This window comes from Leptonotus elevatus, chromosome 19 (genome assembly GCF_054856555.1).
Source record: "Leptonotus elevatus isolate MCC_2025b chromosome 19, RoL_Lele_1.0, whole genome shotgun sequence".
Lineage (NCBI taxonomy): Eukaryota > Metazoa > Chordata > Actinopteri > Syngnathiformes > Syngnathidae > Leptonotus > Leptonotus elevatus.
In genome coordinates this window covers 9,318,870-9,346,337 of record NC_141257.1, presented here as the reverse complement: position 1 = coordinate 9,346,337, position 27,468 = coordinate 9,318,870, and the positions used below count along the sequence as shown (strand labels likewise).

Genomic DNA, 27,468 nt, shown 5'->3' with positions numbered 1-27,468 from the left:
CTATACAGATCTGTTTAACGTTTTCTCTTTGTGATATACGTAACTATACCATCTCTTCCTTCCCCCAATAGTAGACGCATGAGGTAGGGACTGGCTGACTCCAAAATGAAGTGCATTACAATAACCCAGCCGAAATGTAACAAAGGCATGGATTACTGTTTCCAAGTGCTGCTGTGAAAAGAGAGGTTTTACTTTATCCAGCTGCCTAAGATAACATTTAAAAAAAAGTAATCAATAACAGCATCAATTTGCCGGATCAATTTAAAATCAATGTCCAATTTAAAACCCAAGTTCACCAATCTATGCGTGAGATGTACAAGTAGTACCAACTCAACCCATCATTTTATACTGGACAATGTCAGTCAGATAAGCTGATGATGGTTTAGATGCCAGTCGATCCATTTGGAAATGGCTACTCCAATTCTAGATTTATCCTGCTCTTCACCCACATGTTCCATGTTCTGTTGGCAACCTAAACATTGATTTTGGTGTATATAGGCGGCAAATTCAACACGTTTTTTTTGTCATTGTTTGCGCCTAGCACCTGCTGTGTTGTCAACAAATTACACGTAAACTCTTTAATTCTAATTTAAAAAGTATCACTATTGACAACAATTCTGCAAGACCGTGAAGGCAACACCAGTGGAATGCAGAGGGCGTGGCCACGAGCCACCTATCAGACGTCATCACGGCGGGGTGTCATGTTTACGTGGAAAACAACATGGCCGTCGACTGCCAACAAGGAGGCAATCCCTGAGAGAATGCGAACGGCGGCCGACTGGAAGCCGGCGCGGCCCCTACACGCTTCACCACATTATTTGTGATTCCCTCTCCGTTTGTTTTTAGCCACGGAGACCATGGAAGACGAGGAGCGGCAAAAGAAACTCGAGACCGGCAAAGCAAAGGTAGGACTCCTCCAGTGGTGTTACACTGTGTTAGCATAACTGTCTTTAAAGTTAACGTTGCAACAACTGTGTTTAGCTTTAATGCTCCCTGTTGGGGTCTGTCAGCTGTCCCCCCCCCCCCCTACTTAACCCCCCTTCACAGCTGTCAGTGCCCCCCTTCTTTGACAGGGGGTTAGTACCCTGTAACCGCTGCTAGCTCGCCACACAGTGCAAGCCTTGTGTCATGCTGCATGAGAAACGTCATTGTTTGTTTAAAACCGTAGTGCTTCAAGTTAGTGTATTATCGGCAAGTAAGTAGAGGCTTTCCGACGCCTCCCCTGTTGGGAGGCTGGCAGGCAGGTGTAACAGGATTTACAGGACACATATCCCCTCATGCCAGACCTGTGATGCCTTTGCTGGGTCAATTAGCACCCTTGCTAATTAGGTCACTAATACACGACCCAATATAAAAGCCCCTATGTAAACGGATTGGGTTGTAGTCATTTTTTTTTTTTTTTTAATGTAAACATCCAATAGGTGTGTCTTGCTTCCTGTGCAGTTAGGAAATTGAAAATGATGTTAGATTGCCATGAAAACTGTAACAAAGCTGGAAACGACCTGTATTGCTAGTGTCATATTAGTCACATTAGTGCTGCTAGGAAATAGAAAATGATCCCCTTTGTTGGTGTCGTGGAATAGTAATGAGAGTCCATGGTTTGCTGCTAGGAAATAAAAAATTCGGACAGACTGTAGGGAAACATTGTGACCAAATAAAAAGGTGCTATACGGCTTTCATGGAATAATCATGACAGGACATGGGGAGCTGCTTTGCTGCTTGACATTGAAGATCAAGATAGATTGTCAAGATGGATTCTGACCCACCGTGTTACCAGCTGGAGACAAAAGTGTACACAAATAAAAAAAATAGTGTTACTGTTATCGCTATTATGTTTTAGTAGTGTTGAAAAACAGCAGTGCATGGCATGCGTTGCAAAATAAATGAAATCATGATACATCACGGGATTGCTTTGTTGATTTTGCATCGATTTTAAAGCTGTGGCTCATTTTTCTCTACTAATATGAATCATGAGCTGCCTGCTCTCAACCTGCTGCTGTGTATTTACAACACAATGCTGCTTTCAAATATTTGTGTAAAAAATGTCCAGACAGCATATGTTGCTACACCTTAGCGCTAGCCCAGATGGAGACACTCCTCAGCAGACTGTACCCCCCCCCCCACTCCACCCCACCCCACCCCATCCCATCCCATTCCAGCACCAGTCCTGCCAAGTAGGGCATCAAAAGTTTCCCCGACTGGACACGAGCGCCTTGTAGATTTGAGTCCATGCAAAACAGTGCGTCGTTGTCACTCAAGCTTGCATATACATAATGTATATCTGTATATTATTATCCCCTTTGTATTTCTCTTTAGCGGTAGCACTAAATGTGGAGATAGTCAAACCCACAAATTTCCACCTTTTGTAGATCTATCAGAGCTGCAAATGAGGGTGGCTCTCTTCAGTGCTCTTTGCAGTGTACATTCTGTTCATCTTATACGTAGTTACTGGCTTCAGGCCAATGACATCGAGTAGCTGGGACATCTTATAAGGCTCTGATGTGGATTTTTTTTTAACATTCTCCCCGGTGCCGTGGCTTCACCCAAATCTGGCTGCAGTGTGCTGTGGATTAGGTGTACCTTGGTTCAAGTGATCTAATTCAGTTAAATGGACGCACATGTCGGCTCAACATTAAACGCATCTGCCAGCAATGGATGAAACTTCAGACAGAAATGCGATGGTAATTGACTAGTGGGAGATTATGATCTGAGTGAAAATGTTTGGTGTCCGGTTGAAAAGAAGAGCAAGAAAGACGTCAAGTTTCATGGCAGTTTAAACTGATTGTTGACATGGTTTGAAGTGTAATCCTTTAGTCGGGATTAGCACCCGCTGGCAGAGCAAAAGACATGCATTGCATGTTACATGGATGCTCCCAACGCGGACGATGACATGTTTCGCTTGCCTTTCCCCAAACTGTGCAGACAAAGAGTAAGTTCATTTAGCTTTGGATGGAGTAAACTAACAAAAAATGTCCATAAACACTCTTTTTCTGTGACATCTGTATTTCTTTTCACAGCTGGCTGAGTACCGTCAACGGAAGGCTCACGCCGATTCCCAGAGGAAGAAGAAGAAGAAAAAGAAGCCAGAGGAGGACTGGCAGGGAAGCGTGGAGCCGGACCGCTCAACGGGCAGGGAGGACGACTCATTCGGTGGCCGACATGGAGTGCGGGAAGCAAATGAAGAGGCGCCAGCCGCCGCTGAGCTGAGCTTCTCCAAGACGCTTCGCAGCGGGGAGACTTTCAAGCATGACCAGACGTATACCATAGAGGTATGATGGAATTATTGAGGCCCGATTTTACACCATTTTACCAATCAACATTAAATTGGGTGGACATCATAACGACAACAACAACAAAAGTCTCAAAGACCTATGTCAGAAATTGAACAGGAAGTCATCCATTTTAGTTTGAGGCAGACAATTTGGGTTTGTATATTGCCCAATTTTTTTCTAGGGCATTTTTACACATGAGCTTCAATCGGAAGCAGTTTTTTTTCCTTCCTTTTTCAAATTTCATTTAGCATTAGTCTTTAAAATCATGACCTAAGAATAATGCTACCATTTCTTCTGGATCCCGTTTAATAAAATAATTGTTTGAAAATGCTTCCCTGCATTCTCTCAAGTTATGACACACAAGGGAGCTTTTTAAGTGTATGTCTCAGATTAGGTGCTTGCCTTCAGCCACACCAAAAACAAAATGTAAGGACATTTTTTGTTGCCAAACTTGTTGCATTTATGCTTTTATACTTTCACAGTAAATGTCCTTACTTGTTGTCAACAATATTTCCTACCGTTATTACATCTCTGTCCCCGAACCTCATGTATGTTTGATGCTCACAAAAGCAGTGGTTGCCATGGAAACAGACGGCCTTCTGCCTGACCGACTTTTTATCACAATTTAAGGCCGATTTAGTCCATTTATTTGCGCATCTGTGCACAATCTAATTTCGTTTTTGTATTGGATTTCCAAGTTGGCACATTTGTATTCAACTTTCTTTAAATATTGCGACAATCCTGTAAAATGAAATGACAAATATAAACTTTTTGTGTTGCAGCCCGAGAGTGAAGTTTCAACGACGGCAGAAGATTATTCCTCTGAGGTAAGATATTTGCGAGAAGGTAGATGGATGAATTATAGACTATCAATTAATCAGTTAATGTTGTTTAGTAAAAATGTTAAAATGTTTTAAGAGGGTTAGATAGATAGTTGAACAAAGATACTTTATTCATAGTAAAAAAAAATTTGGCCACTGAAATTGGAGGATTTCATTGCACCTCGGTTAGGGATTAGTGCGTGGAAGTATGTTTTTCCCAGGTTCCCCAGAGATGGACCTACTGTCGCCCCTTTTGTCATAAATGAGAATTGCAAATAACTGCCAATTTAATCAGCCTTCACCCGAGTGATTCTTTCCTGTTTGGCTGACACGTTGTGAATTAGCAGGTCAACGGCTGCCGTGAGATGATGGCCAATCTAATGACGTCCTCCTCCGGGGATTTTATTTGGGTACGGTAATCCGATCAAGCGGCTCTGCTCGCGGGCCCTGATGGCTAAACCCGCCTTCGCTGACTGTCCGTTCGCTTAACAGAATAAGATACCCCCCGACCCCCACCACCCCCCCGCAGCCACGCCACATAGCAATGACTCTGTACTAACTCTGTACTAATTTTTGTATTCTTCTACCTGGTGCTTTGGTGATGGTTACATGCCTCAAGGTCACAGTGACACCATGACATGACATGTTTTATTTTTGCCTTGCTAATGGAGGTGCTAGGATTTGGTTCTGACTCCTGTATCAGTTGTTAAGGTGTCAGTAATGGTGAACCACAAATATGTGAGAGATTACTGTATACTAAACCTACTGCAGAACAAACACTCAGTACTCTTCTGTCAGTGCATTTTGACCTGTATTTCCAACACCAGAGGCACATGTTCCATCATCTACAAAGCGCTCTGCTTTTAAAGCCTACTGCCGCAGCGCTTGGTTGTTGACTAACCAGCCCTCTGTCTCCTTCTCATATTTCTCGCGAAAAGCTGCACATGCTCTAATAGCTCTTACCTACTTGTTTCAGGAAGAGGCAGAGCGAGAGGTGATAAAGGGAGGCAGAATACAGGACGTCGAGGAGGCACTTGCAGCCAAGACACGAGCAGTGGAGGAGCTGAGTCAGGAGCTCGAGGAAATACGAGCCACATTTGGAACGGAAGGTGTACAGAAGGTAAATATTAATTCGATCTGAAACATATGATGATCAAATTTAAGCTAAGGTTGAGGACATGCGCCCCTTCTATGGAAATTGTACAGTACATAGAAAAGAACCAATTTCAATTAACTCAAAATCAATATGAATCCATTGTCCTTATTTGGCGTGCACTGCTCGTCCAAGAGAAGATCATTAAAAGAAGCACAGTCATTGATTGCGCTCACACCATGAGTTTGACTTTCATTGTTTGCCCTCATTCATAACTTCTTGCTACCAGCTGCAGGAGTTTGAGGCCGCATTGAAGCAGAGGGACGGCATCATCACCCAGCTCACCTCTAACCTCCAGCAAGCTCGCGAGGAGAAAGATGAGATCATGAAGGAATTCCTGGCGTTGACGGATCAGAGCCAAAAACTGCAGATTCAGTTCCAGCAGGTAGTAGAGATGTATTAATCATGTTTTTTTTTGTTTTTTACCATTCCTCAGGTGTCTTCACATTCCTATGATGTGCTTTTGTCGAAATACCCTAATGATCCATCAACTACATTATCAAGAATACGTTCCAGAAATACATACTGTAAATACAGATGACAGTTTATCTGATGATGATACTGCGAACGTTTTCCAGCTGCAGGCCGGCGAGACCCTGCGGAACACCAGCCACAGCAGCACTGCTGTGGACCTTCTGCAGACCAGGCAGCAGCTGGCGCAGTATCAACTGCAGCTGGAGGAGGCCAACAACGAAGCTGGAAAGAACCAAAAGAAGTGCGATGGGCAACTGGAGCTCATCGGTCAGCTGCAGCGCAAAATCTACGACATGGAGTTGGTGAGTTCCATGATATCTTCCTTAATCATTTCCACCATTTCCTTAAATGGGGGACATTTTAGTGTTATTTTTAAATTGGGTTATAAAAAAGGTGAATTCAGTTTGAAATCGTTTCTGTTCAAAATGGTGAAATGTCAACAGCTCACTGAAATTGAAAGAGGCCATTGTTAAACACATCATGATCTATTACTTATTTATTTATTTAGCTTTTTGAGAGTTAAACACTGTATATCATGTGATAATGGAGTGTAAAGCAAAATAAAATGGAATATGAAATGTGTAGAAGCAGCTCCAGTCGAGGCAGACTTGGAGGAACAGATAAGTGTCTGCACTTAAGGCTGCTTTGGTTAGCAGCAGAGTCGGAATGGGCTCAACTCGTTAACGTTTGTTGAGGAATTACCGGGTATGTAATGAATGGACGGTGTTGCTTTTGTATGTCTAATACCTGACTGTTATTGTAGTCAGGGAGAAGATCAGAAGAGTCATTCACACAAAGGCTCAACGAGAAGGATGTGCTCATCGCAGAGAACGAAAAGGTCATCATGAATCAAGATCAGTCTCTTGCCGAACTTAGAGCGGCTGAAGAGACTCTGGCCACCACGCTAAAGGAGAAGAATCTGCTGCTATCCGAGCAGACGGCGTCTCTGAACCTTTTCCGAGAGGAAATCGCCATTTTAGGACGCTCGGCCAATGATATTCAAGCTTCGGATGAGAAGGACCTAATTATAGCAGAGCAGGAGAGAGTCATTTCCGAGCGGGATTGTTCTCTCGGCCGGCTCGAGGAGGAGCTGGAGTCATCACGTCAAAGCCTGCGTGGCCTCCAACAGCGAGTGGCCGCAAAGGAATCAGAGCTAGAAAAATGCCTGGGCGACCTGCAGAACACTAAGCGTGATTTAGAAAGCAGTAAAGTGGAAATGGAGAGTTGTAAATCACACCTTGAGAATGCGCGAGGCGACCTGCAAAGCTGTCAAAGTGAGCTCGCCAGCTCCCGGCGGAAGGAGCAAATGTCTTCGGATGAGATCAAGCAGCTCATGGGAACGGTCGAGGATCTTCAAAAGCGTTGTCACCGGGACAGCCTGTCAGAAGGCGACACCGTCCAAAGAATGCAGGAGGACACTGCGCGGAAGCTGGACCTACTCAGGGCCGAGCTCGACGAAATGTATGGCCAGCAGATTGTTCACATGAAACAGGAGCTCAACCTCCAGAACACGGCACGTATGGAGCAAGCCACGGCGCAGCATCACGCAGAGATGGAGCGTCAAAAAGTCGAGGTAGAGCGACATCTCGCTGAAGTGGAGCTTCTGAAAGAACAAAACTCGACCATCAAGGAATCACTCACTGTTAAGATTCAGGAGCTTCAAGCAACGTTAGCCGAATCCACAAGTGAATTCAACCGAGAAAAGTTCAACCTCCAGGCTGAGCTCCAAAGCCTCCGCGGCGATCTCCGTTCAGCGAGGCAAAAAGCCGAGCAGGTGTCCAATAGTCTCGTCTCGCAGGAGACACAACAAAGCGAGATGCGGCGCCTTTTGGAGACCACCGACAACCTACGGCGTCAGCTGGCCGCCGCCGGGGAGGCGGCGCTCGAGGTCGAGGCCCAGCATGAGTCTGAGACGACCAACTACAAGATCAAGCTGGAGATGCTGGAACGTGAGAAGGACGCCGTGCTGGATCGCATGGCCGAGTCGCAGGAGGCCGAGCTGGAGAGACTGCGAACTCATTTGCTGTTCAGCCACGAGGAGGAGCTCACGATCCTGCGGGAGGAGCTCCGTCGAGAGAGCTTCCTCAACGCCGAGAACCTCCTTAACGAAGCTGCCATCAAACACCAAAAATCTCTGGATGATCTGCGCCTCACTTACGAAGACCAGCTACATCTGTTGCAAAACGAAAAGGCTGCCTTCTCCAGTGAGCGAGAGGAGTTCTTGCACCAAATCCTCGGCCTGAAGGAAGATCTCAAGCTGGCCTTGCACAGCTCCAAAGCGGACGAGCTTGTGCAGCAGCTGCAGGAGCTCCAGGTGGAACTAGAAGATCTGCGGAAGGGAGGAGAGCGGCGCGCCAGGCTGGAGAACGAAAACCAAACATTGCTGAAGAAGATGGAGGTTCTTCAAGAGGCGGAGCCAAACTGGGAGCGCAAATGGAAGGAGCAGCAGCCGGAAAATGACGCAAAAATTTTGGAAATGGAGACGGTCGCCGCCCAGCTGAGGGAGGAGATCGAAAAGCAGCGGACCACGTTCTCCTTTGCCAAAAAGAACTTCGAAGTCAACTACCAAGAGCTGAAGGAGGAGTACTCCCGCCTTATCGAGGCTAAGACACAACTGGAGGAGAGGACACTGAAGGAAGCGCTCGAGTTCCAGGCCAAAATTGCTGACCTGGAGGGCGAAAATGCCAAAAGGTGCGCCGAGGCTGTGGAAAATGACTCGGCCAAACTCACGGGGAATCTTAACCTTACACTGAGTGAGAAGGAAAGCCTCGTGGTGAGACTTTCAGAAGTCACTGAGCAACTGGAGGTTGCCGAGAATAAAATTGGAGTGTTGAAAGGCGAGCTGGAGGAGGTTAAAATAACAAAAGGAGACGACCAGCACTCTCAGATTTGCTCCCTACGAGGAGAGATCAAAGCTCTCCAATCGCTCCTGAAGGCAGCGCAAGCTGAGAGAGACGGCGGTCGGCGGACTGCGGCTCTCCACAGCCTCCCCCGGTCCTCTCCGTCACAAGTACCAGCCTCGCAGCAGAAGCCCGCCACTGGCGCCTCGGGCTCCAACCGGCGTAAGAGGCGTCAGAGGTTGAAGCAGGAGCGCAGAGCGTGCGGTGGCCCCTCAGAGGCTGCCAGGCAAAGGGAGGAGGAGGAGGAAGAGGAGGAGGAGGAGGTGGAGGAAGAAGGCAGAGCTACAAGTGCCGCAGAACAAGAGATGCAGACAGAGAGGCAGGTTCGCGCCGATGAGGCTGACGGCTGCCAGGCAGACGGCACCATCAAACAGGTAGATCTGCATTCACCACATTTTTCTCTGCCTTCCTCCCTCAGATTCACTTTCTCGCATGATGATGAAAGGCCTTTCCAGAATAATATTCTCCACTTATTGCGGCTATGCTGGCGGAAACTGACACTTGATGCTCATCTAACGGGGCACTTGATTATCGTAACGGCGCTCCAGTTGCTAAAAGACCCGTTTTTGCTCAGAGTTACACAAGACTTTGTTTTTATGTTTGTGCGGCTTGTGCGACGGTTGCTACCGGAGGGAGGAAAAAGATCAAAAAGAGCATCCTTGCTCTGTAGAGTGGTATCAGTACAATGTTGATATGGGACTACAGTAAAACCAGAGTGTAATTGAAGCCCCCCCGCCCCCTATTTTTTTTTGTAATTGCCTAGATTCATAGCGAATGCAATTTTTATTTCTGCTTTTAAAAAGCTGCGTCTGTTTCTTCCTTGTTATGTTAGCACTTGCCACAGAGAGCCTATCGAATCACGGAACAGACCAAAGGCAGTTTTTTTAGTGTTGCATTTCTATGGTCATCATCAAAAGTGCCTAAACTGTCGATTGTCATGGAAACCTCAATTTCTTTCTCTAGTTCAATTCAAAACGGGAGACAGATTGATGACACATCTTATTCTTCATATTCATCTCTTAAAAATCTTTATTTTTCAGGCTACAGTTTACAGCTATTGAAATCTTACAGTTCACCTTAAAAAGATTTAATTATTACAGAATAATCACAATGTTATTTAATCTAGGAATTAAGTACAAATTATATGATATTCAAGTTTATTTTGATTGTTATATATCGCATTACAAGACCAATGCTACCTGTTGCTTTTCAATGTCAGTTGCCAGAACAGATGAATTTGTAGTGCATAGATAAAAAAAAAAAAAGGGGGTGGGTTGTTTGTGTGCCGGCAAAATATGGCCATGCAACAAATCCACCATTGAAATGGTTAAACACGTCCGATATCAAAGGCTGCAAAACAGCAATCGCATAATTGCTCAACCAGGACGAATTAGCACTAATGCATAAATTACAATGAGTGGAGCCCTTGCTTTATGTTTACCGCCCGGTAATTGGTTTGTTCCTGGACTCTGTCATTGAAGTGGGATTAGACGCATTATGACTGCTATTGATTCATCACCAGAGATGAGCCAAATTGCATAATTGAATTGGAAAATCATACTATTCGAAAGGGACAGTGGCCGAGCACTGCTGCATATAGCCAAAAACCACAACAAATTCATGCCCATGGGAAAATTTTGTTTTTGTTGTAGGTGTCAAACTCACAATCCAAAATCAATATTAAATGTGGCCCATTAAGGCGAGTAGTATTTACTGGCAGAAAATATAAATTTAAACTTTTAACAGCGTGATTACACATTCCCATGGCCCTCTGAGGGAAAAAATTACTTCTATGTATCCTGGGCCAAAATCCAAAACGATGAAAATGTACCAGAGTTGCACATGTACATATGGCAAAGACAGTCTGATAAAAGATGTCAGTCTCTCAGTCGAGATGTATCACTTTAACACACAGTACTTCAATGACATAAATTACTACTTTCCTATTAGCCAGGGCTTTGGCGCCATCTCGTTGCAACTTAGAGCGTTGTAAAAAAAGCAACAACAAAAAGCATGAGGTGTATTTGTGACTAGTAAACCACAAGGAGGAGGCTGCCCCCCACCCATGTTAAATTTTTTTTCTTCCTGTTTTAAGACCGAATGCAAGCTGCAGTTGGAGGCACAGCGCATCAGTCTGACTCACATCCACGCGGCTCAGCTGGAGCTGTTGCAGGAGGAGGCGGACAACCAGAAGGATGCTGTTGACCAAGGTCAGCTAATGGTGTGGTTGTATAATAATGAGAGCCATTTGCTTTTTTTTTTTTTTTTCTTTCTCCAAAGTAATCTCTCTCTCACATAAAGCTGCGCTATGGAGAGATGAAATACCTCTTTTGAAAATAGTTTTACCCCGCTCCACATATTTAAACCCATTTCAACTTCTAAAAACACACCTTTTAAACAAATTGTAAACTTATTTGACCATAAATAAATAAATCACAAGCATAAAATGTGTGTGTAAAATACGAGCGCAGAGATTGGTAGGTAAACCACAATCTAGTGTGGAAATACTGTATTGAATCCCAACTTCTGTGGATCAGATTCGGCCAAGATCCAAAGGCTGAAGGCAGAGTTGGAGGAGAAACATCGCCACCTAGAGGAGAGTCACCGGCTGGAGGTGGAGCACCTCCAAGCTCAATACCAGAGGATGCTCGGGCAGCAAATGCAGGAGCTCACTGGCTCGCAAGCCCAGGACAGGTGAGGTCACAGCACCTTGAACAGTGTCCAGATTCCATTTCAACGTTTTCGTTGAACAATTTTGAAGTGATGCCTAACTTTTGCGCAATGTAATGTCTGAAAAAAGTATAACAATGAGTGCCCTATAAACTATTCATTTCTGTATTTTACATATTTGAGTCTTTTTGGCCTGTTTTTAATAATAGTTCCAACATGGCTGATAAATCAATATGTACTAGATTTATATATCCATTTAGTTTAACTTTCATGTACTGTATATAAATTTTAGACTTAAAATGAGTTGCTATGGAATTTTTAGGAGACAAACAATAGAGAAAGCAAACCATGCTGATCATTAATTCACATCTAATATTACACTTACCGTTTTTTCATATTTTCTAGTGGCCCACAGTCCAGCCAAGAGAGCGACAAGGGGCACCAAGAGGAGCTGAAGGTTTGACTGCCTCCATTTAAATCACTCAACAATCACTTGTCACATCATTATATTCTACTATGGAGCTGATTGGTGCACGGGCACTAAGAGAGCATGACAATCTGAGTGGACGCGAGGGGAGGCAGTAGCAGCCTTTAGGGCTAAACGTGCCCTAAATATCCCCTACACCACCACCCTCCCTTTTTGCTCCAGAAGCAGCAGGATGAACTGTCCTATATCGAATGATTAAAAGGGTGGGAAGTTACATAATCCGCCTGTATTGCGTGTACGAATAGAGTACGAGCCATCCTCTTAGTTTGCCCCACTCTTCCAATCCTCATAACTTTGAGAGTACCCGTCTGATGTTAGGAATTCATCACAAGACAGAGGAACAACGTGGTGTATTGATCCGAGAGCAGAAGGGTGGGTTTGTTATATTGCACATTACTACACACTTCATAGTTTGTTCTGGCTTCTTTAGGATCTCTCCGAGGAGCAACTGTCCCAGTGGGCGTCGGGCTCCCGCTCGGGCTTGAGCGCCAAGCTGCAGGCGCTGAGGAGGGCGCTGTACAACGAGTACGTCCAAGAAGTGGCCACGCTCAAGAAGCAGCACAGCGCCGAGCTGACGAGGTTGCGGCAAGAACTGGAGAGTGAAAGGAAGAGGAAGGGAGAGCGACGGGATATCAACAGCACTGACGGAGGAGCTTCAAGCTCCTCGGAGACCGCCGTTGTTGCCTCGCAGGGCGACCTGCAAGGAAAGCTGAGTGTGGAGGAGGAAGTCGCTAAGGTAGGTGATTGTTTTGTTTACTCTACCAAGGAAGGAATCACATGAGTGTGTGCAACTTCCTCTCCAGTTAGCTGTCTGTATACATCAGGGGTGGGCAAACGTTTGTTTGCTAGGGCTGCATTTCTGAAACTGGCAGATGGGCCAGATCATTTGTAGATGATGTAAAAAAAAAAATAATAATAATAATAATAATATGCATGTGAAATGTGTCAAATAGTACAATAAAATAAATGTCTAAATAGTTTACAATCAAGTGAAACTTTGAAGTGAAAATGTATTTTATTGTTTACAATAAATGAATCTACCAACTATTTTGTGAGGGAAATGAATAAAACCAAATTTTAATTAACTAATTTAAGGCTGCATTAACGCCCCCCGAGTCATATTTTGCCCATCCTTGGTATACAGGTTCTGAAGTCACGTTTCAGATAGCTGTCATTCAGATGCAATAGTTAAAAACTGAAATGTTGATTTAACAAGGAAACAAGATTCAACGTTGACCATGTTAACTCTCCCGTATCAAATGAAGTTTTATTCAATTTGACGCCAAATGTGCAATTTATATGCAGCGTCACAAGCTGCACTGTCAAACCTGATTGAGATTTACATTTTTTATTTAATTGTAGTGCTGCATCATGTTGTAATGGTTTGCACATCGGCCTCAAACTTCTGAGATTCGAGGTTATAATCGCAGATCTGGCATTCTTGTTTGGTGTTTGCTTGTTCTCTCTGTGCTATGATGTGCGTGTGTTGCCCCTGGGTGTGGATGGATTTGTATTACTTTTTGCTCTCTCTTTAAATGAAACTTTATCTCCTTTGACCTATTAATATCCATGCATGGATTTGCTAGGTCGTGAATGGCCTTGGAATAGTTCTATGCTCTAAGTGCTTGACAAATCACAGTTCAGTATGTACCTTGGTGTTAAAGTCACGGTTTGGTTCAGTAAGGCACTGTGTCCCAACACTTCAGAAAAATACCACCAAACAAAAAAAGTAAAAAAAAAAAGGTATCGATACTGAAATAATACACAAGTTAGTTGCAGCTAGCTGAAAACTTGCTAATAAAAATAAATAAATAAATGCAGAGAGAATTCCTTAAATAGCCAAAATAATGTGTCCAATAAATTAAACAAGGAATATTAAATTATATATAAATGTCCTAAATCTTTTCTTTTTAGGAAAGTCAGTTTTTTCTTTTTATAAATGCAGAGAAATGCAACAAATTTGAACAGTCTTGCTGGTATTATGCCAGAAACTGTGCCACACTGTATTTGTTTACAGCAAAGACATGTGGCCAAAAGTGTAAAGCCGCTACTAAAATTTTCTGTGTGGGCAGTCTGTCACATATGAAAGGATCTCTGATACCAGCGTGTTGTCTTCAGGCCATCGTCCAGATGTCGGTGGAGTATGCACAGCAGACAGAGCTGGTCCGGATCAATAAACTCACCTGCCAGACCAGCACTGCCATTCAGACCCAATCAGACGAGAAGGAGGTTGCACCCGGTAACACGTCTGTCTCGGTGGGCGTGTGGCTGAAGGAGGGGATGGACCATCTCGAGAAGGTATTTGTACTACTTAGTAAATAATTTTTGGACCAATTAAGTACAATTAGATCATTTCTCCCGGCATACCTGATTATCTGTCACGGCACAATCATCTGCCATGGTACAGTGGTTGGTTATCACTGATTTGGAGGAACTCATACCTGACGTGCGAGGCATCACTTTTTTTCCATTTTTTTTTCATGATTAGCTTTTGGCTTCGTGACTGCACAGACTGTCAGATTCAGCCTTCAATTTAATTTGTCATCGTCATTATCAATTCTGATTTAACAAGGCAAAAAAGTAACAACACAGAAGTAATATTTTCTTAAGGACATGAATAATACAGTATAAAGACACTAAACATGAAATCATCATAGAATCTACCGTTTATTCATGATTTAATTTAGTGAGTTATATCATGAAATGCGTAGAGCCAAGTTTATCCATCCGCATTACTACCTTCTCTCCAGCTGGTGGTGCTGCCGTGCTTCTTTTTCCCCAGCTGCACCTGTTGCCATGGCAGCACAAAGAAACTAGTGTATCTTCACACTAGTCCAAGTGCGTCTGTGTTTGTGTCATAAGGGTGGCTGTTTACAACTTGGCATTTGAATTTGCCTCGCCGACTGTGCCACTCTTTCGGCTCCGTGATGACGGGACTGCTGTCCGTTGTTTCCTTTTTTCCCGTGCAGCCGCTGCAGACGAAAGAAGATGGTGAAGAAAAAGTTGAGGGAGAGCAGGACGATGTTGACTCCATCGACAGGGACGACGAAAGGTGATGATCGCATCAATTTTAATGTAGTGATTCACCAGTGCAGTTGTTTTCAAACTTTTGCTTTGGGCCTGTTAAAGGCTCTGATATGATTCTGACATAACATCACATGCATCTTACATCCCTGCATGAATAAAGAGTTCTGAAGTCAGCATTCCCTTTGCTTCCAGAATTGTCCTACGCAGGGCCAATGAGAGGCTCAGTCGCGTGTTGGCGGACGTCTTGAAGACCACGGCGGCGGCAGAAGAAACAATGGGCCTCCACATGCAAAATCTGCAGGTGGAAGTTATCTCGTCATCCACACCCCACGTCGCAGGCATGTTACACTCTTTTAACCGCCGATCGAAATAACTTGTGAGTAGAGAGACAACTACTGCAGTTGCTGGAACTGCATTTTAATGTGGTGCTTGATGTAAAAAGCCACTGTCATGTTTTGCACAGTTTGAATATGACCACTGTGCTTAAATATAGGAAAATAAGAACCTGTATGTAAATAATGATTCATAAATGTATTGCACTTGAACATTTAATTCAGTGATTCTTCCCATTAAACTAGAGGGAATATTATACTTTGTGAATCATTGTGTAATGGATTAAGGGACACGCCTGCTTGACACTTAAAATCTAGTACGTTTGGTTGGTATCAGTCCTCTGATGCGTACTTAGCCACCTCTGGCACGCTCACAATTGGTCATACGAATACTGCAATGCAAATGTTTCTTGCTAGTTATTCATGACCTTGTACAATAGAAATAAATGCAACAACTCAAAATAATACTAAAGTTAAAAATGTCTACTCATTCCTCGTTCACGCACATGTGGTCAATTAATACAATACAATCTTTCAGCAGTTGTTCATGATAAGTGCCATTGTGCACAGTGGAAATAAACAGATTGATGAAAAATATTTCATAGTCAAAAAAAAAAAAAGTGAACAACATAAAATGAATGTGATGAAACCTTGCCTTGGCGATTTATTACTGATAACCACCATCTTTCATCGTGGAAATAAACTTAACTCGCAATAATCAACGGCATGCACAGGCACATGTGAGCAGCCACCTTGAACAATGGAATTAAACAGAACGACTAGAAATAATCCATGTAGTTATAATAAAGTCCTTGAACCGCTCTGTCGTCCACAAGTACATTTGCTGCCAATGTATCTTTTCATGATCAATGGGATTGCTCCGGTTATTCATAATAACGCCACCTTGCACAATAGAAACCAACAGAGCGATGAGGAACAATCCATATCTCTTCTCACACTAGGTCAATCTGCCAAGTTTTCATCTGGCGACAGCCCACTCCTCGGGGAGGACGAGGAGCATCTGATGGGCATCAGCAGCCGCCTACAGACGGCCTTGGAGAAGATGCTGACGGTTATCACTGACACCACCAACCAGGTACATAAATGGCTACTGTACTTTTTCAAGCTTCTCCACATGCGCCGTATATTTACACACAGACAGCAGTTATTGGTTTTCCCAGTGTGGCGATAGCTGCAGAATGGGTCCTTTCAACAAAGTTGCCTGGAAAATGCCCCCCACACTCAAAGGAGCTACCTCATTCCCAGCGGTTGCCCATAGAAACGAGCTGTATTTACATGGAGCTTTTGTCTGACCGGCAGACAGCCTATCATAGTCCGGCTGGGGGAAAGCCCCCCCGCCCCCATGCCGTGCGCCCGCTGCGTGTAGCGTCGCCCCCTCTGAGTCGAGTTTAACTAGGCCATTGAGCTTGTTACTGTAAGCGAGTGAACGCCGCATCCTACCCCGTGGCTGAAATTCGTGCCTTACTCACGCTTGGGTGCCATTTGTCTTGGTGAGCTAAAAATAGCTTGTAGCGACCCAAGTCCAAGCCAGGCGTCACTGTTGTTCAGCATCTTTGTGCATCGCTTCTGGCAAAGGATTATTTTGAATATTTTTTATTTTTTCAAAGTCAAATGTACAACATTTGCATATGTTCTGTACTTTTTTGGCCTTGCACACACAGATCATTTTTTTATATGCTATTGTGTTCCAAGCGCATTTCAAGTTGCTGCCTCGTGGTAATGGCCACTGTGCACAATAGAAATAAATAGATAATAGTATATTAGGTAATAGAACAACTAAAAATAACCAATAGAGTAAAAACAAAAAAAGGAAATTGTACACTTATTTACACAATGGCAATGACAAGTTATTCATGACAACCACCAAGGTGCACAATAGAAATAAACACAGCAATGAGAAATAATTCATATCCCAAATGTCCCAAATAAATGCACAGGCATATGCGCACTGACAATGTACGCGTCATGATTCATGCGATCACTCCTCTCGCCTGTGATTCGTTCCAGAAATTCCACAACATTCATGATAACCGCCACCTAGCACAATAGAAATAAACACAACTACAGCAGAAATAATCCACTGTGGTCTCCAAAAAGTGTTGCCTCATGCAAGATGGAAAGTTAATATCATGAATAATGGGATTATCTTGACAGTCATTCATGAAAGCCGGCACATTGCACAATGGAAATCAACAAAATGAAAGTGATAGCTTTTCTTGTCTTTTTTTTCATGGTAGCCATCACCATGCCCAATAGAGTAACACAAAACTAGAAATCACCAATAGAGTCAAAAAAGTTCACAGTATGAACTATGAAGCGGCCATGCACACTGGAAATAATCAGAATGACAAGCACATGCATGCTGACAGCACATGAAAAAAATGAAGACAACAACTAGAGTAAAAAAAAAAAAATATATATATATATATATATATATATATATATAAGAGAAGAGTACATAGTCAGTCATCAACAAAGCGTCTGTTTTTCTTGATGATTTTCTTGCCAGGGGGAAAGTGTTTTAAGCTTGACAGTATGTCACACATGGAGAATGATGACATGTCGGAATTTTGAACTATCTATTGTCTTTTTGCACTGCGTGCGACTGCGTAAGGAGTGAATCCGGTTTGACGACTTTGTTGCTGGGAGGGCGTGTGTGCGTGTGTTGTCTAAGGGTTATTATTTGTGCGCACAGTAGTGCGATAGGGAGTGGTGTCAAAGTGTGTGTGGGAGATATCTATTTGCTATTCTACCTGGATAGCCCGGTGGTGTTGGGAATAGAGGCCACACCTCCTTTGCCCTCATTCCCTACGCCCCTCCCTCCCTGGTTTCACTGAGCACAATTCTTCAGCCCGTTGATCAGTGCAGTCAATGAACCACTGTGAGGAGAAAACAGCCGTGGAAGTCTTGGATTTGAGCCTTTTTTTGTGTGGAACAGAGTCAATAAGGAAACCTTGCACCTGTCCCGGTGAGTAACATTAAAAGCATGCGTAGGATGGGAATGACGGGCAAACTCTGGAAGGATCTCCGTCATGCCATTTCACCATCACCCGTGCTGAGCAATTAAAAAGGGGGGAGCCCTCGGGAAAAGCTTGTTGTTGCTACGGCGATATAGCTTTGTTTGGGAATCTCCAGAGGGGGAGACGAAAGGGATGTGATCTGTGCTTTTCCGCTGGAAAAAAAGGAGGTCAGCAGGAGTAGGGGGATCACTGAAGGACTGAGGACCCATGTTCAGGAATGCCGCTTAAGTTGATGGAATCAGGATGACGAGCCCCGTTTGGACTTTTCCTCTTCGCGGCTCGCTGCGGTCGGACCTGTTTACCTGCTCAACCAAGCCACGAACGCGTTAACCGTTGCCGGGCAGCCAACCATAACTTCATTCTCGGATCATGGCGAATCTTCCCCGGTGATCGAAAAAAGCGGCAGCCATGGATTCCCACCGCTCCTTCTGGAATTCCAGGACGCAAAGCTCCACCTGGGTGGAAGGGGAGGACCAGGACGTGTACGAGGTGGAATCTCGGATCCCCCTCCCGCGGCCTTTCCCCGTCTATAGCAACTTGACGGAGAGGAACGCCGTCCTGGTGCGGACGCAGATCTCGCACTTCAATCATCGCACAAATGGGCACCTGCTTAAAGTTATCTCCAGAATCTCTTTGCCCACACCTCCCTTTACAGTAAGTTTACACCTCACGCATCGCATGAGAAGTGCTGATGAATATTTTACCCCCTGCAGCTTCATTTATGCACCTGATGAATTAAATATCAACTGAGAGCTGTGATGGGTTTCAGAAAAGTGAGATATTCCATGTCCATGGCATTATTTAGTTGGGTTTTTTTGTCAGGTGAAATAATGATTTCTGGCCTATGAACTGCAAGCTTCATGTGTTAAATTCTGCCCATTCTCAAAAAACGCATACCATAAATTGACTTACTTTTTACTTTTATACTCCAGTACAGAGTCTATTTTTATTTTTATTTTTTACTTCAGTCTAAAAATTGAATCGGTCTAGCACTTATACTTGACTGAGAGTATTGTGCGACTTCCACACGACTACGTCACCACTTCCTGCTTTGCATAACAAAATGAAAAGACCTTTGCACTCCAGAGATACGCAAATCTGTTAAAGAGTCGTCGTGGAATGGCAACAAAACACAACCTTGCCTAACATCATTATACTTGTGTTTTAACTATGAAGTGGAAAAAATATGATACTATGGTTTTTGTGTTGTGCTACTGGATACGCACTGGTCACAATGTGAACAAAAGATTTTCTATTGTAAATATGAAACCGATTATAATTAATTAATTCATTAACTAATTGACTAACTCATTCACTTCCAGCCATTTTTACAAAAGTAATCCCCTTCACTCCCGGCTGTTTTACTGTATTTTGACAGTTTTTGCAAGGCCCACAGAATATTGTGTTGGAACCCACAAAAGAAAGATTAAAGTCTCTTCTTTCATCAGAAGAAAAGTATCTTTCTGTTCCATTTTGCAGCAATTAGCATTAGAATTTAGCCAAGGTTCATCATTATTCACAAATCTATTTAGAATTGTGAGTAATTGAGGTTTTTTTTCAACATGGCCCTGGTTGATATATTTTGCTCTGCTGGCCGTTTGTGTAATAACTATCATTTTTTCAACAGTTCTTTGCAGTTGCTCTAGCATTAAAAAACGTATAACTACATGTTTGGGGCATTTATAATAGAACATAGTTATACGTTTTTGGGAGCAAATGAGTTGACAAGAAAACAAAAAAAAAACAACAAACAACATCAAACTTTTTTTTGTGTGTGTGGTCACTTGTCAGGTGGAACATGCCCGCATCACCCAGACTGAGCTCATGCGCGAGTCCTTCCGCCACAACCAGGAGATCAGTGAGCTCCTGCAGAAGCAGGAGGAGCTACAGGAGCGCCTCACCGAGGAGGCCCGGGCACGTGAGCAGCTGGCCCTAGAGCTACACCGGGCCGAGGGTGAGCATCTGAAGCGCACACACACGTACACAAAATGGCGCTAGTACAGTAAGTAGTAAGTCTCATTGGATACAGCAAGGCAGAGATGTTCAAACTTTTTTTCCTGCTGTGGTTGCACACAAAATGGAAGGTGGCATGTTTTAGCGTGTTTCACCTTGGTCTTGTGAAACATGTTAAAACCAATCCAATATACTGTTTGCTAGCATATGCTTAGCACTTACACAAATAATAGAGATGTTTCTTAATTGGTTGTTCACTGAAGACTTACGTTCATAAATGCCCTGAATGACAACAGTAAAACAAAAACAGAATGAGCATACTGGCGCAGCAGCTGCTGTTGGCTCCAGCTCACACACACACTCACGCACAATCGCCAGCATCAAGCCACCCAAATACAAACACTACAATTCGTACAGTAGTTTATTTAACTTTTATACTTACATTTTTTGTGTACTCAAATATATTTACGGTTTGTGTTTTGATCATATGTTAATGCATGTGGGGCTGCAATGCCGTTTCGATTCAGTTATTATGGTATTCATGCACATTTGTTATTATTTTGGTTCTATCTGATGCGCCCGATAGAGGCTGATAAATGTCTCTACTTTGTTTACACTGCGCTAGTTGAAAAAAATAAAATAAAATAGTTAATTTTATTTGTTTAGGGTGTGTCCCTAGATGATAATGTTGCAATTTTCAAGTGATCTTTTAGGAAATATGGTTAAATGTTAACACAAGAACCAAATTGATTTGGAAGATGAGGGGGTTGGGCAGTTAACTGGAGCGTGAGAGAAACCACATTTTTCAATCTTGTCATGGTGGCGGCGTATCAGCTAGAGTGCCGGCCCATCCATGTCAGAGACAGCTGGTCCTGCATGTGCCAACTGTGGCGTTCAAGCACATGCACACCAAACAACACCAAAGCTAAGTTTGAGCTCAAGTCTATCAAATACAGAGCAACTTTTCACAAGCTTTTGGAAACACATGGAGTTATGGTGAGACTTCTATGCTTATCTTTCTTTTATTTGAGCATTATAAGGTTGTACAGTCGGGAATCCAGTATTTGCTATAAAACAGGATCGTGACCATGTGGTAAACACTCATTGCTCATACTGATAATAATAATAATAATAATTTTGCATTTAGTATTTAATGGGACATACAGGATTGTTGTGATAGAAGGCAAGATTCTGTTGTGAAATTTGGTAGGCAAGCCTCAGAAGCCACGCTGTAAAACAAAAAACAAAACAAAATTGTGCTCAGGGGTGGCACCATTTTGTGCTGAAATGAGTTGGGCATTTGTCACTATTTTGTGGCATATACTGTATAGGCAACTACAGTATCGTACAAACATTTTAACAGATTTTTGCTCTTAAAGCCTGGGCTCGGTCCCTAGCTCCAAGATAGGCGGGTGGCGCTAAATTGCGGAACTTTTTGGCTTATTAAGGGAAGTTTCTGTTAGGCAAATTTATTGTAAGGAATTTCCATTATAAGAAAGAAAGTGATAGCAAATAAAATGTGCGGTGTTTCTAACTGGTCACTTCCTACCATGGCACAAAACTAAAAGAGAGACCTTCCTTCCACAGTTGAATAATTCAAGTCACGCAAGACAAGCTATAAAGGGCTCATCTCTTGAACTCAACCCTATTGAGAACACGTGGCGGCCGTGGCTCAGGGTGTAGAGACGGTCGTTCAGTAACCAGAAGGTCGGCTGTTTGATCCCCGCTCTTCCAAGTCCTGTGTCGTCGTGTCCTTGGGCAAGACACTTCACACGCATTGCCTCCAGTGCTACTCACATGGTGCGAATGTTTGGTGGTGGTCGGAGGGGCGGTAGGCGCACATTGGCAGCCACGCTTCCATCAGCCTGCCCCAGGGCAGCTGTGGCTACTTAAGTAGAATGAATAATGTATCTATTCCATTGTAAAGAGTCTTTGAGTGTCTAGAAAAGCGCTATATAAATCTGATTTATTATTATTATGTGGAGCATTATTAAAACCCCTTAGTGCTACACAAAATGAATTCATTGTGATATTTAAATTGTATTGTATTTGTGTAATTTAACCTACATAAGTGTCACAATATCTTGCCATGATGGGAAAGAAGCAAATTGTGTATCCTGGAGAAGAACCCTCCTTAGGCAAACTCAATACAATGTCCTGCTCAGGTGTCTGCAATATGGCAATGCTCGGAATGTTTACCCTGTAATCCTACTGAATCAACACGAGCAGCCATTATCAAGCCATTAAATGCACCATTATGATATTTAATAGTTTTTGGAGAAAGCCACTCTCCTCTGTATATCCACGACCCCGAATGGCATCCCAAAGCAAAATGCTTGCTGACCTGTTATGAAGCATTTCATTGTACTTGCAATTCAGTCGTGTTCCACATGTCAAGCAAAATGGGTCAGACATGCAGCTCACTTGTCGGATCCTCAATTATGCAGCGGGAATGCGTTTGTGCTTGCTTGAAACCTTGAGGTTTGTTTTTGTTTTGTTTTCTGTATTGGCTGCACCTCCCTGCACAAAAGAACTCAAATTTTAAAAGCACTTACCTAACCGTCTCATCTCTTGCAGGTCTGATTGACGGCTACACGGGTGAACGAGCTGCCCTGGAGGAGCAGTTGCGTCAGAAGGAGGAGCTCCAGCTCAACCTGGAGCAGGAGCTGCAGGTAGATAATACAAAGTTTTGAATGACAAAGTATCACTTGGCCTTAGTTAAGTTGAACTAACTTCAGTTTAACCCACTCAAGTTTCAATTTTTAAATCATGTGGGGGAGGGGTAAAACTTTTTTATATGGTCTCTCTATATAGTCTATTTTTCTTTTCTTTCTTTAAAAAAATAAATAAATGCAGGTTACTGCGAGTCGACTGCAGGAGCTGGAGCAGGAGAGGCTTCAAATGCAGGAGGAGCGCGAGCTGGTTTCCCGGCAACAAGACGCCATGCGAGAAACCGCCGGTACCCGTGAGCTCTGTACGTATATCCCAGAAGACCTATGACAAAAAAGTCTGGGTGTCCTGAAAAGTTCTACAAGTGTTTTTATTTTTATTTTTATTTTTTTTAATTGCTTAAGTTGTTTGTCATTAAATCGGCATACTGAGGGTTTTCCTGTACTCAAAAACACATTCAATTTTGCAGACGTGGTCAACCAGGTGAAAGATTGTTTGAAAATGTAGCCCATGTTGAACGTTTAGCTAGGCAATGTCAAGGTCTGTCATGAGTAAACCCACAAAATAACTCAACTATGAATGTTGTGAATCAAACAGGATTTTTTTTTTTTTGCAGTTTTTAGAGTAATGTTGGCCAACTTCAGGAGTCCTTAAAATATTTTTTTTTTATTGCAATGAAATTTAAAATAAAAATAAAATGTTATACTTTAAAATTTAAAGTATACTAAACACATGTTTTTTTTTAATTCAGCACCTGTAACACATTTATCTTAGCAACATGAAATGTATTTTAAATATGTATCACAAGTACAAAGTACAAAGTAACCTCATATCCAAACTTAGTTTTGCATCATTATATGTGAATGGAGCATTGCTGTAAAGTTTGTTGACTTGCCATAAAGCAGTTCATTTTGGCACCATAACCCTTCTTGTTATCAAAAAGGTATCTCATCAGAACATTTTCTCTTTTTAAGGGTGAGTATACAACACTGGACAATTTAAGAAACGCCTTCCCTTCATGCTATTTGCTTCTTCTTCCTGTGACAACTACTTAACAAACTCCTGAATGACGAAATGCAAAAAAAGCTGCACCATCCATCCCCTTTTTCTGCCATCTTTTTTCTTCTGAGATGTTCGTGTTTGTGACACAAAAGCAAAGCATGTCCAACTCGTGTGCTTTCTTATTCCCCTGTAGGCCTAGTTGAAGCTGCAATGGTTGCAGCACCTGAAGCAGGTGTGTCCACTTTGAGCATGGCTCAGCCCCTCTCCCTCTCTCTCTCTTTATGTTTTTTTGAATTGTCTAACTGATCATATGCTGTATCTGTAACCCTAATCCGTCAGCATCACACATAACCTGACAGAAGTGGGTGACTTGAGTCACATGACTTGAGTTTATTTAGACTTGTTTGGCTAGAAGTTATGAGAGACTCATGATACTCACCTTGACTTGGACTTGAAACTCATGACAAGCCACCTCATAAAGCAAATATCTTGGAAGGAGCTCTGAAGATGATTACACTTCAAGGATTATGTTTTTGAAAGCAGCTACTATATATCTAATGTCATCATTGACTCACAGACAGATAAGCTCCGTTTCCTTCGCAGTTTAGCTAAGTGATTGCTGGTCAAACATTAACCATGCTTCATGGCGCTTCTGTGTTTAATTGAGATGACAATAAAGTAATAGATGATAACGAAACAACTGTGAAAGTACAGTTAGACGCTGTGTGCGAAGTGGCTAATATGAATGAATCTATGTTGTGACTGAGCAAGATTGTATGACTTGATTTGACTTGCTTAACCCAAGTAATGACTTGACTCGACTTGCTTGAAATTTAGTGATGACTCCATTTGCTTGATTATTTTTTCCAACCACATTAACATGAAGCTTGTTTAACTCATTCACTGCCATTGACGGCTATAGACGTAAAAAAATCATTTGAACTATTTCTATTAGTTGAACTTTTTTTTTCACTTTTGTTAACAAGAGTATGAAAACCTAGAAGAAAATTATTGTACATTTAGAACAGATATAAAATTAGTGATTAATCGTGAGTTAACTATTGAAGTCATGCGATTAATTGCAATTACAAATTTTAATCGCCTGACGCCCCTAATTTTGTATCTTTTCTTTAAAAAAAAAAAAGATTATTTAAAAAAAAAACATGTCTAGGTTTTCATACTCTTAGTTGAACTAATAGAAATAGTTCAAATGAATTTTTTACGTTTATAGCCGTCAATGGCAATGAATGTGTTAAAACTTGAAAGTAAAGACTTAAGACTTGCTCATATCTGACTTACTCCCACCTCTGGCATCACCCGAGAAAGCTTGTGCTTGCTTTTGGGCTTATGATCACAATCACTAACCTTTGCTTTAGCTTTTTGCTGTTCACTAATCTTGGCCTGCATTTTTTTAGCATCTTGGATTAAGTAATAGCCCTGGTTTTAGCATGGCGGAATGAAAGCGACATCAGTCTCCTAATCATCAGTTGTTTTTTTATTTAATTTTTTTTATTTGTACCAGTAAGATGATTGCAATTTCCCCTCTCCCTCCTGTTGACGCTTCCTGGGCATGAATATTGCAATGTTATGGTCTGTCACTCACACACTTGTCGCACCTTGACACTGCTAATTCTGTGGCGGGGCTTTTTTTTAATTGTATTTTTTTTTTATATAAATAAATCCCTGGTGAACTAATGGGGATTGTTCATTGGTGGTAGCAGAACGAGAATCGTCTTGGTGGGGGATCATCTTGGAAAAGTGAATGGGATGTTTGGAGAGTCTGATGATAACCACAACAGATGGATTATGCCTACAAATTGTCCCTAATAAAAAGAAAAAGCATTCCCAGCCTGATGAAAGGCACGTATATATTAAGTATGTATATCAAGCTTTCGTCAACCCCTTCGAAAGCCACCTTATTTGACAATTCGAAATACAATATTGCATTAAAATCCATCACAAGGTTAGAAACCAGCTCAGACTCTCCAATAACCTCAGCATCCTATTCATCACTAAAATCGCATTTCACCAAAAAAAAAAAAAAAGAAGAAGAGTGTCCACACAATAACACCTCCGTGCCCGTTCAGATCTCCTGGAAGAGACGGAGAAGCTGATGAAGGAGAAGGTGGAGGTGCAGCGCCAGGCGGAGAAGGAGAGCGCTGACCTGCTGAAGCAGATGAAGGCCTTGGAGGTCGATCTGGAGGAGCAGGTCAACCGGGTGATCGAGCTGGAGAACGCCCGCATGGCCGAAACCGGGGATCTCCAACAGCAGATCCAGTCACTGGAAAAGCAGCTGGACAAGAACCGGCGCTTCCTTGATGTAAGCAACAAACACTGGAGGTGGCAAAATACTCAAACTCCGTAGTTAAATAAAATGAAATACTTGTGTAAAAGTAGAAGTACAGACAGTAAAAAGAAAAACAGTTAGTGTTAGCACAAAACCTTTTGACTTCTGTTAGGAAGTGGGGAAAAAATGCCAGGAAAATCTACTACAACATCAGAACTTTATTTGGTGTTAATCATAGTCAATTAAAATAGTGGCAGCTGTCTCCCATTTAAAATTAATTGGAATTTGATTAATTAAGTCTGAACGCAGCCAAATACCTAGCTATGAGGGTGTGTTCACTTGTGCAACCACATTATCTCAATTGTTTATTTTTACCTGGAAAAAAAAAATCAATCAAATTGTGTACGTTAGAGGGCACGTTAATGATTTTTAAATCACAACAACCTGGCATTTGACCGAGGGTGTGTAGACTTTTTATATCCACTGTAAGTACAATACTGACAAAAATTTTGTATCAAATCTTGTTCATGAGGGCAAACTCGCTTTTTTCCTTATTTCTAGGAGCAAGCCGTTGACCGAGAACATGAGCGTGATGTCTTCCAACACGAGATCCAGCTACTGGAGCAGCAGCTAAAGAACCAGCAGAAGCTTCCCAGCGGCTCGGAGCAAAGAAGCCAAGAGGTAAGAAAAGAAGGGAGGGAGCTCTGTTTCAATTTGTATGACACCGCGCTGCACCACAATAGAGGCGATAGATTTACATGTGCTTCCTTGAACTTGACACTTAACTTGTTGACGTGGGAGAAAAGTGCCAGAATGCAATGAATGCTTTTTTTCTTGTCACATTAAAACCATTAATAGAACCGTTGAGAAACTGAAATAGAGTAAGCGTCTTTTATTCTCGAGGATTGGGAATGTGAATGGCGAACTGAAGTGGCCATGTAAAACCTTTATTAGTCTTAAATTGTTTGATGTCTTCAAATTAAGACAGAAGACTGTTGGGATTGATGCCAAGGTAAGGAAAAAAAACAAACCGAATACATGACTAAGGATTAGTGTGACCTCCGCGCAGGGATTGGTTGGATTCGGGAGTACAGGAAAAGGCAGATCACTGCCAGATAGCGTAACCTAGCACCATTCACTAATGACACTGAATGCTAAGAACTAAAGACAAAGTCCATTGTATTCCATCATAATCCACTTCCATGTGAAAATAAGAAAAAAGCAGTAGGGAAAACTAACTTGCATACTTCCTCCACCTTCCTAAAAGGATCATCCTGCGTTATGTAAAACTTGCTTCTCGATTTGCTTATATACGACTAGTTGGCTTTGCGATGAAGTGCTGCCTCCACGAGTGAAAACCAAGCAGTTTCTAACAATGT

The 27,468-nt window shown here is 42.6% G+C and overlaps 1 protein-coding gene across 9 annotated transcripts in view; it reads left to right on the top strand.

Moving 5' to 3' along the window:
• The first annotated feature begins 706 nt into the window (after positions 1 to 706).
• The window catches only part of akap9 (A kinase (PRKA) anchor protein 9), a 43,639-nt gene continuing 16,877 nt past the window's right edge, over positions 707 to 27,468 (top strand). For 2 of the 9 annotated variants that reach the window (XM_086061922.1, XM_086061916.1), the window contains exons 1-22: positions 707 to 905; positions 3,018 to 3,269; positions 4,055 to 4,099; positions 4,438 to 4,503; positions 5,070 to 5,213; positions 5,476 to 5,631; positions 5,825 to 6,022; positions 6,484 to 8,994; positions 10,716 to 10,830; positions 11,158 to 11,314; positions 11,696 to 11,747; positions 12,208 to 12,513; positions 13,896 to 14,075; positions 14,747 to 14,829; positions 14,997 to 15,142; positions 16,099 to 16,232; positions 19,969 to 20,131; positions 22,708 to 22,802; positions 22,987 to 23,104; positions 23,996 to 24,034; positions 25,890 to 26,122; positions 26,651 to 26,770. In XM_086061922.1, coding sequence (XP_085918048.1) covers positions 858 to 905; positions 3,018 to 3,269; positions 4,055 to 4,099; positions 4,438 to 4,503; positions 5,070 to 5,213; positions 5,476 to 5,631; positions 5,825 to 6,022; positions 6,484 to 8,994; positions 10,716 to 10,830; positions 11,158 to 11,314; positions 11,696 to 11,747; positions 12,208 to 12,513; positions 13,896 to 14,075; positions 14,747 to 14,829; positions 14,997 to 15,142; positions 16,099 to 16,232; positions 19,969 to 20,131; positions 22,708 to 22,802; positions 22,987 to 23,104; positions 23,996 to 24,034; positions 25,890 to 26,122; positions 26,651 to 26,770 — 5,361 coding nt within the window. In that variant the 5' untranslated portion in view covers positions 707 to 857. Of the gene's footprint in view, positions 906 to 2,645; positions 2,930 to 3,017; positions 3,270 to 4,054; positions 4,100 to 4,437; positions 4,504 to 5,069; positions 5,214 to 5,475; positions 5,632 to 5,824; positions 6,023 to 6,483; positions 8,995 to 10,715; positions 10,831 to 11,157; positions 11,315 to 11,695; positions 11,748 to 12,207; positions 12,514 to 13,895; positions 14,076 to 14,746; positions 14,830 to 14,996; positions 15,143 to 16,098; positions 16,233 to 19,968; positions 20,132 to 22,707; positions 22,803 to 22,986; positions 23,105 to 23,995; positions 24,035 to 25,889; positions 26,123 to 26,650; positions 26,771 to 27,468 lie in introns of those variants that run through there. The other 7 variants (XM_086061921.1, XM_086061914.1, XM_086061915.1 and 4 more) reach the window with 6 other exon arrangements.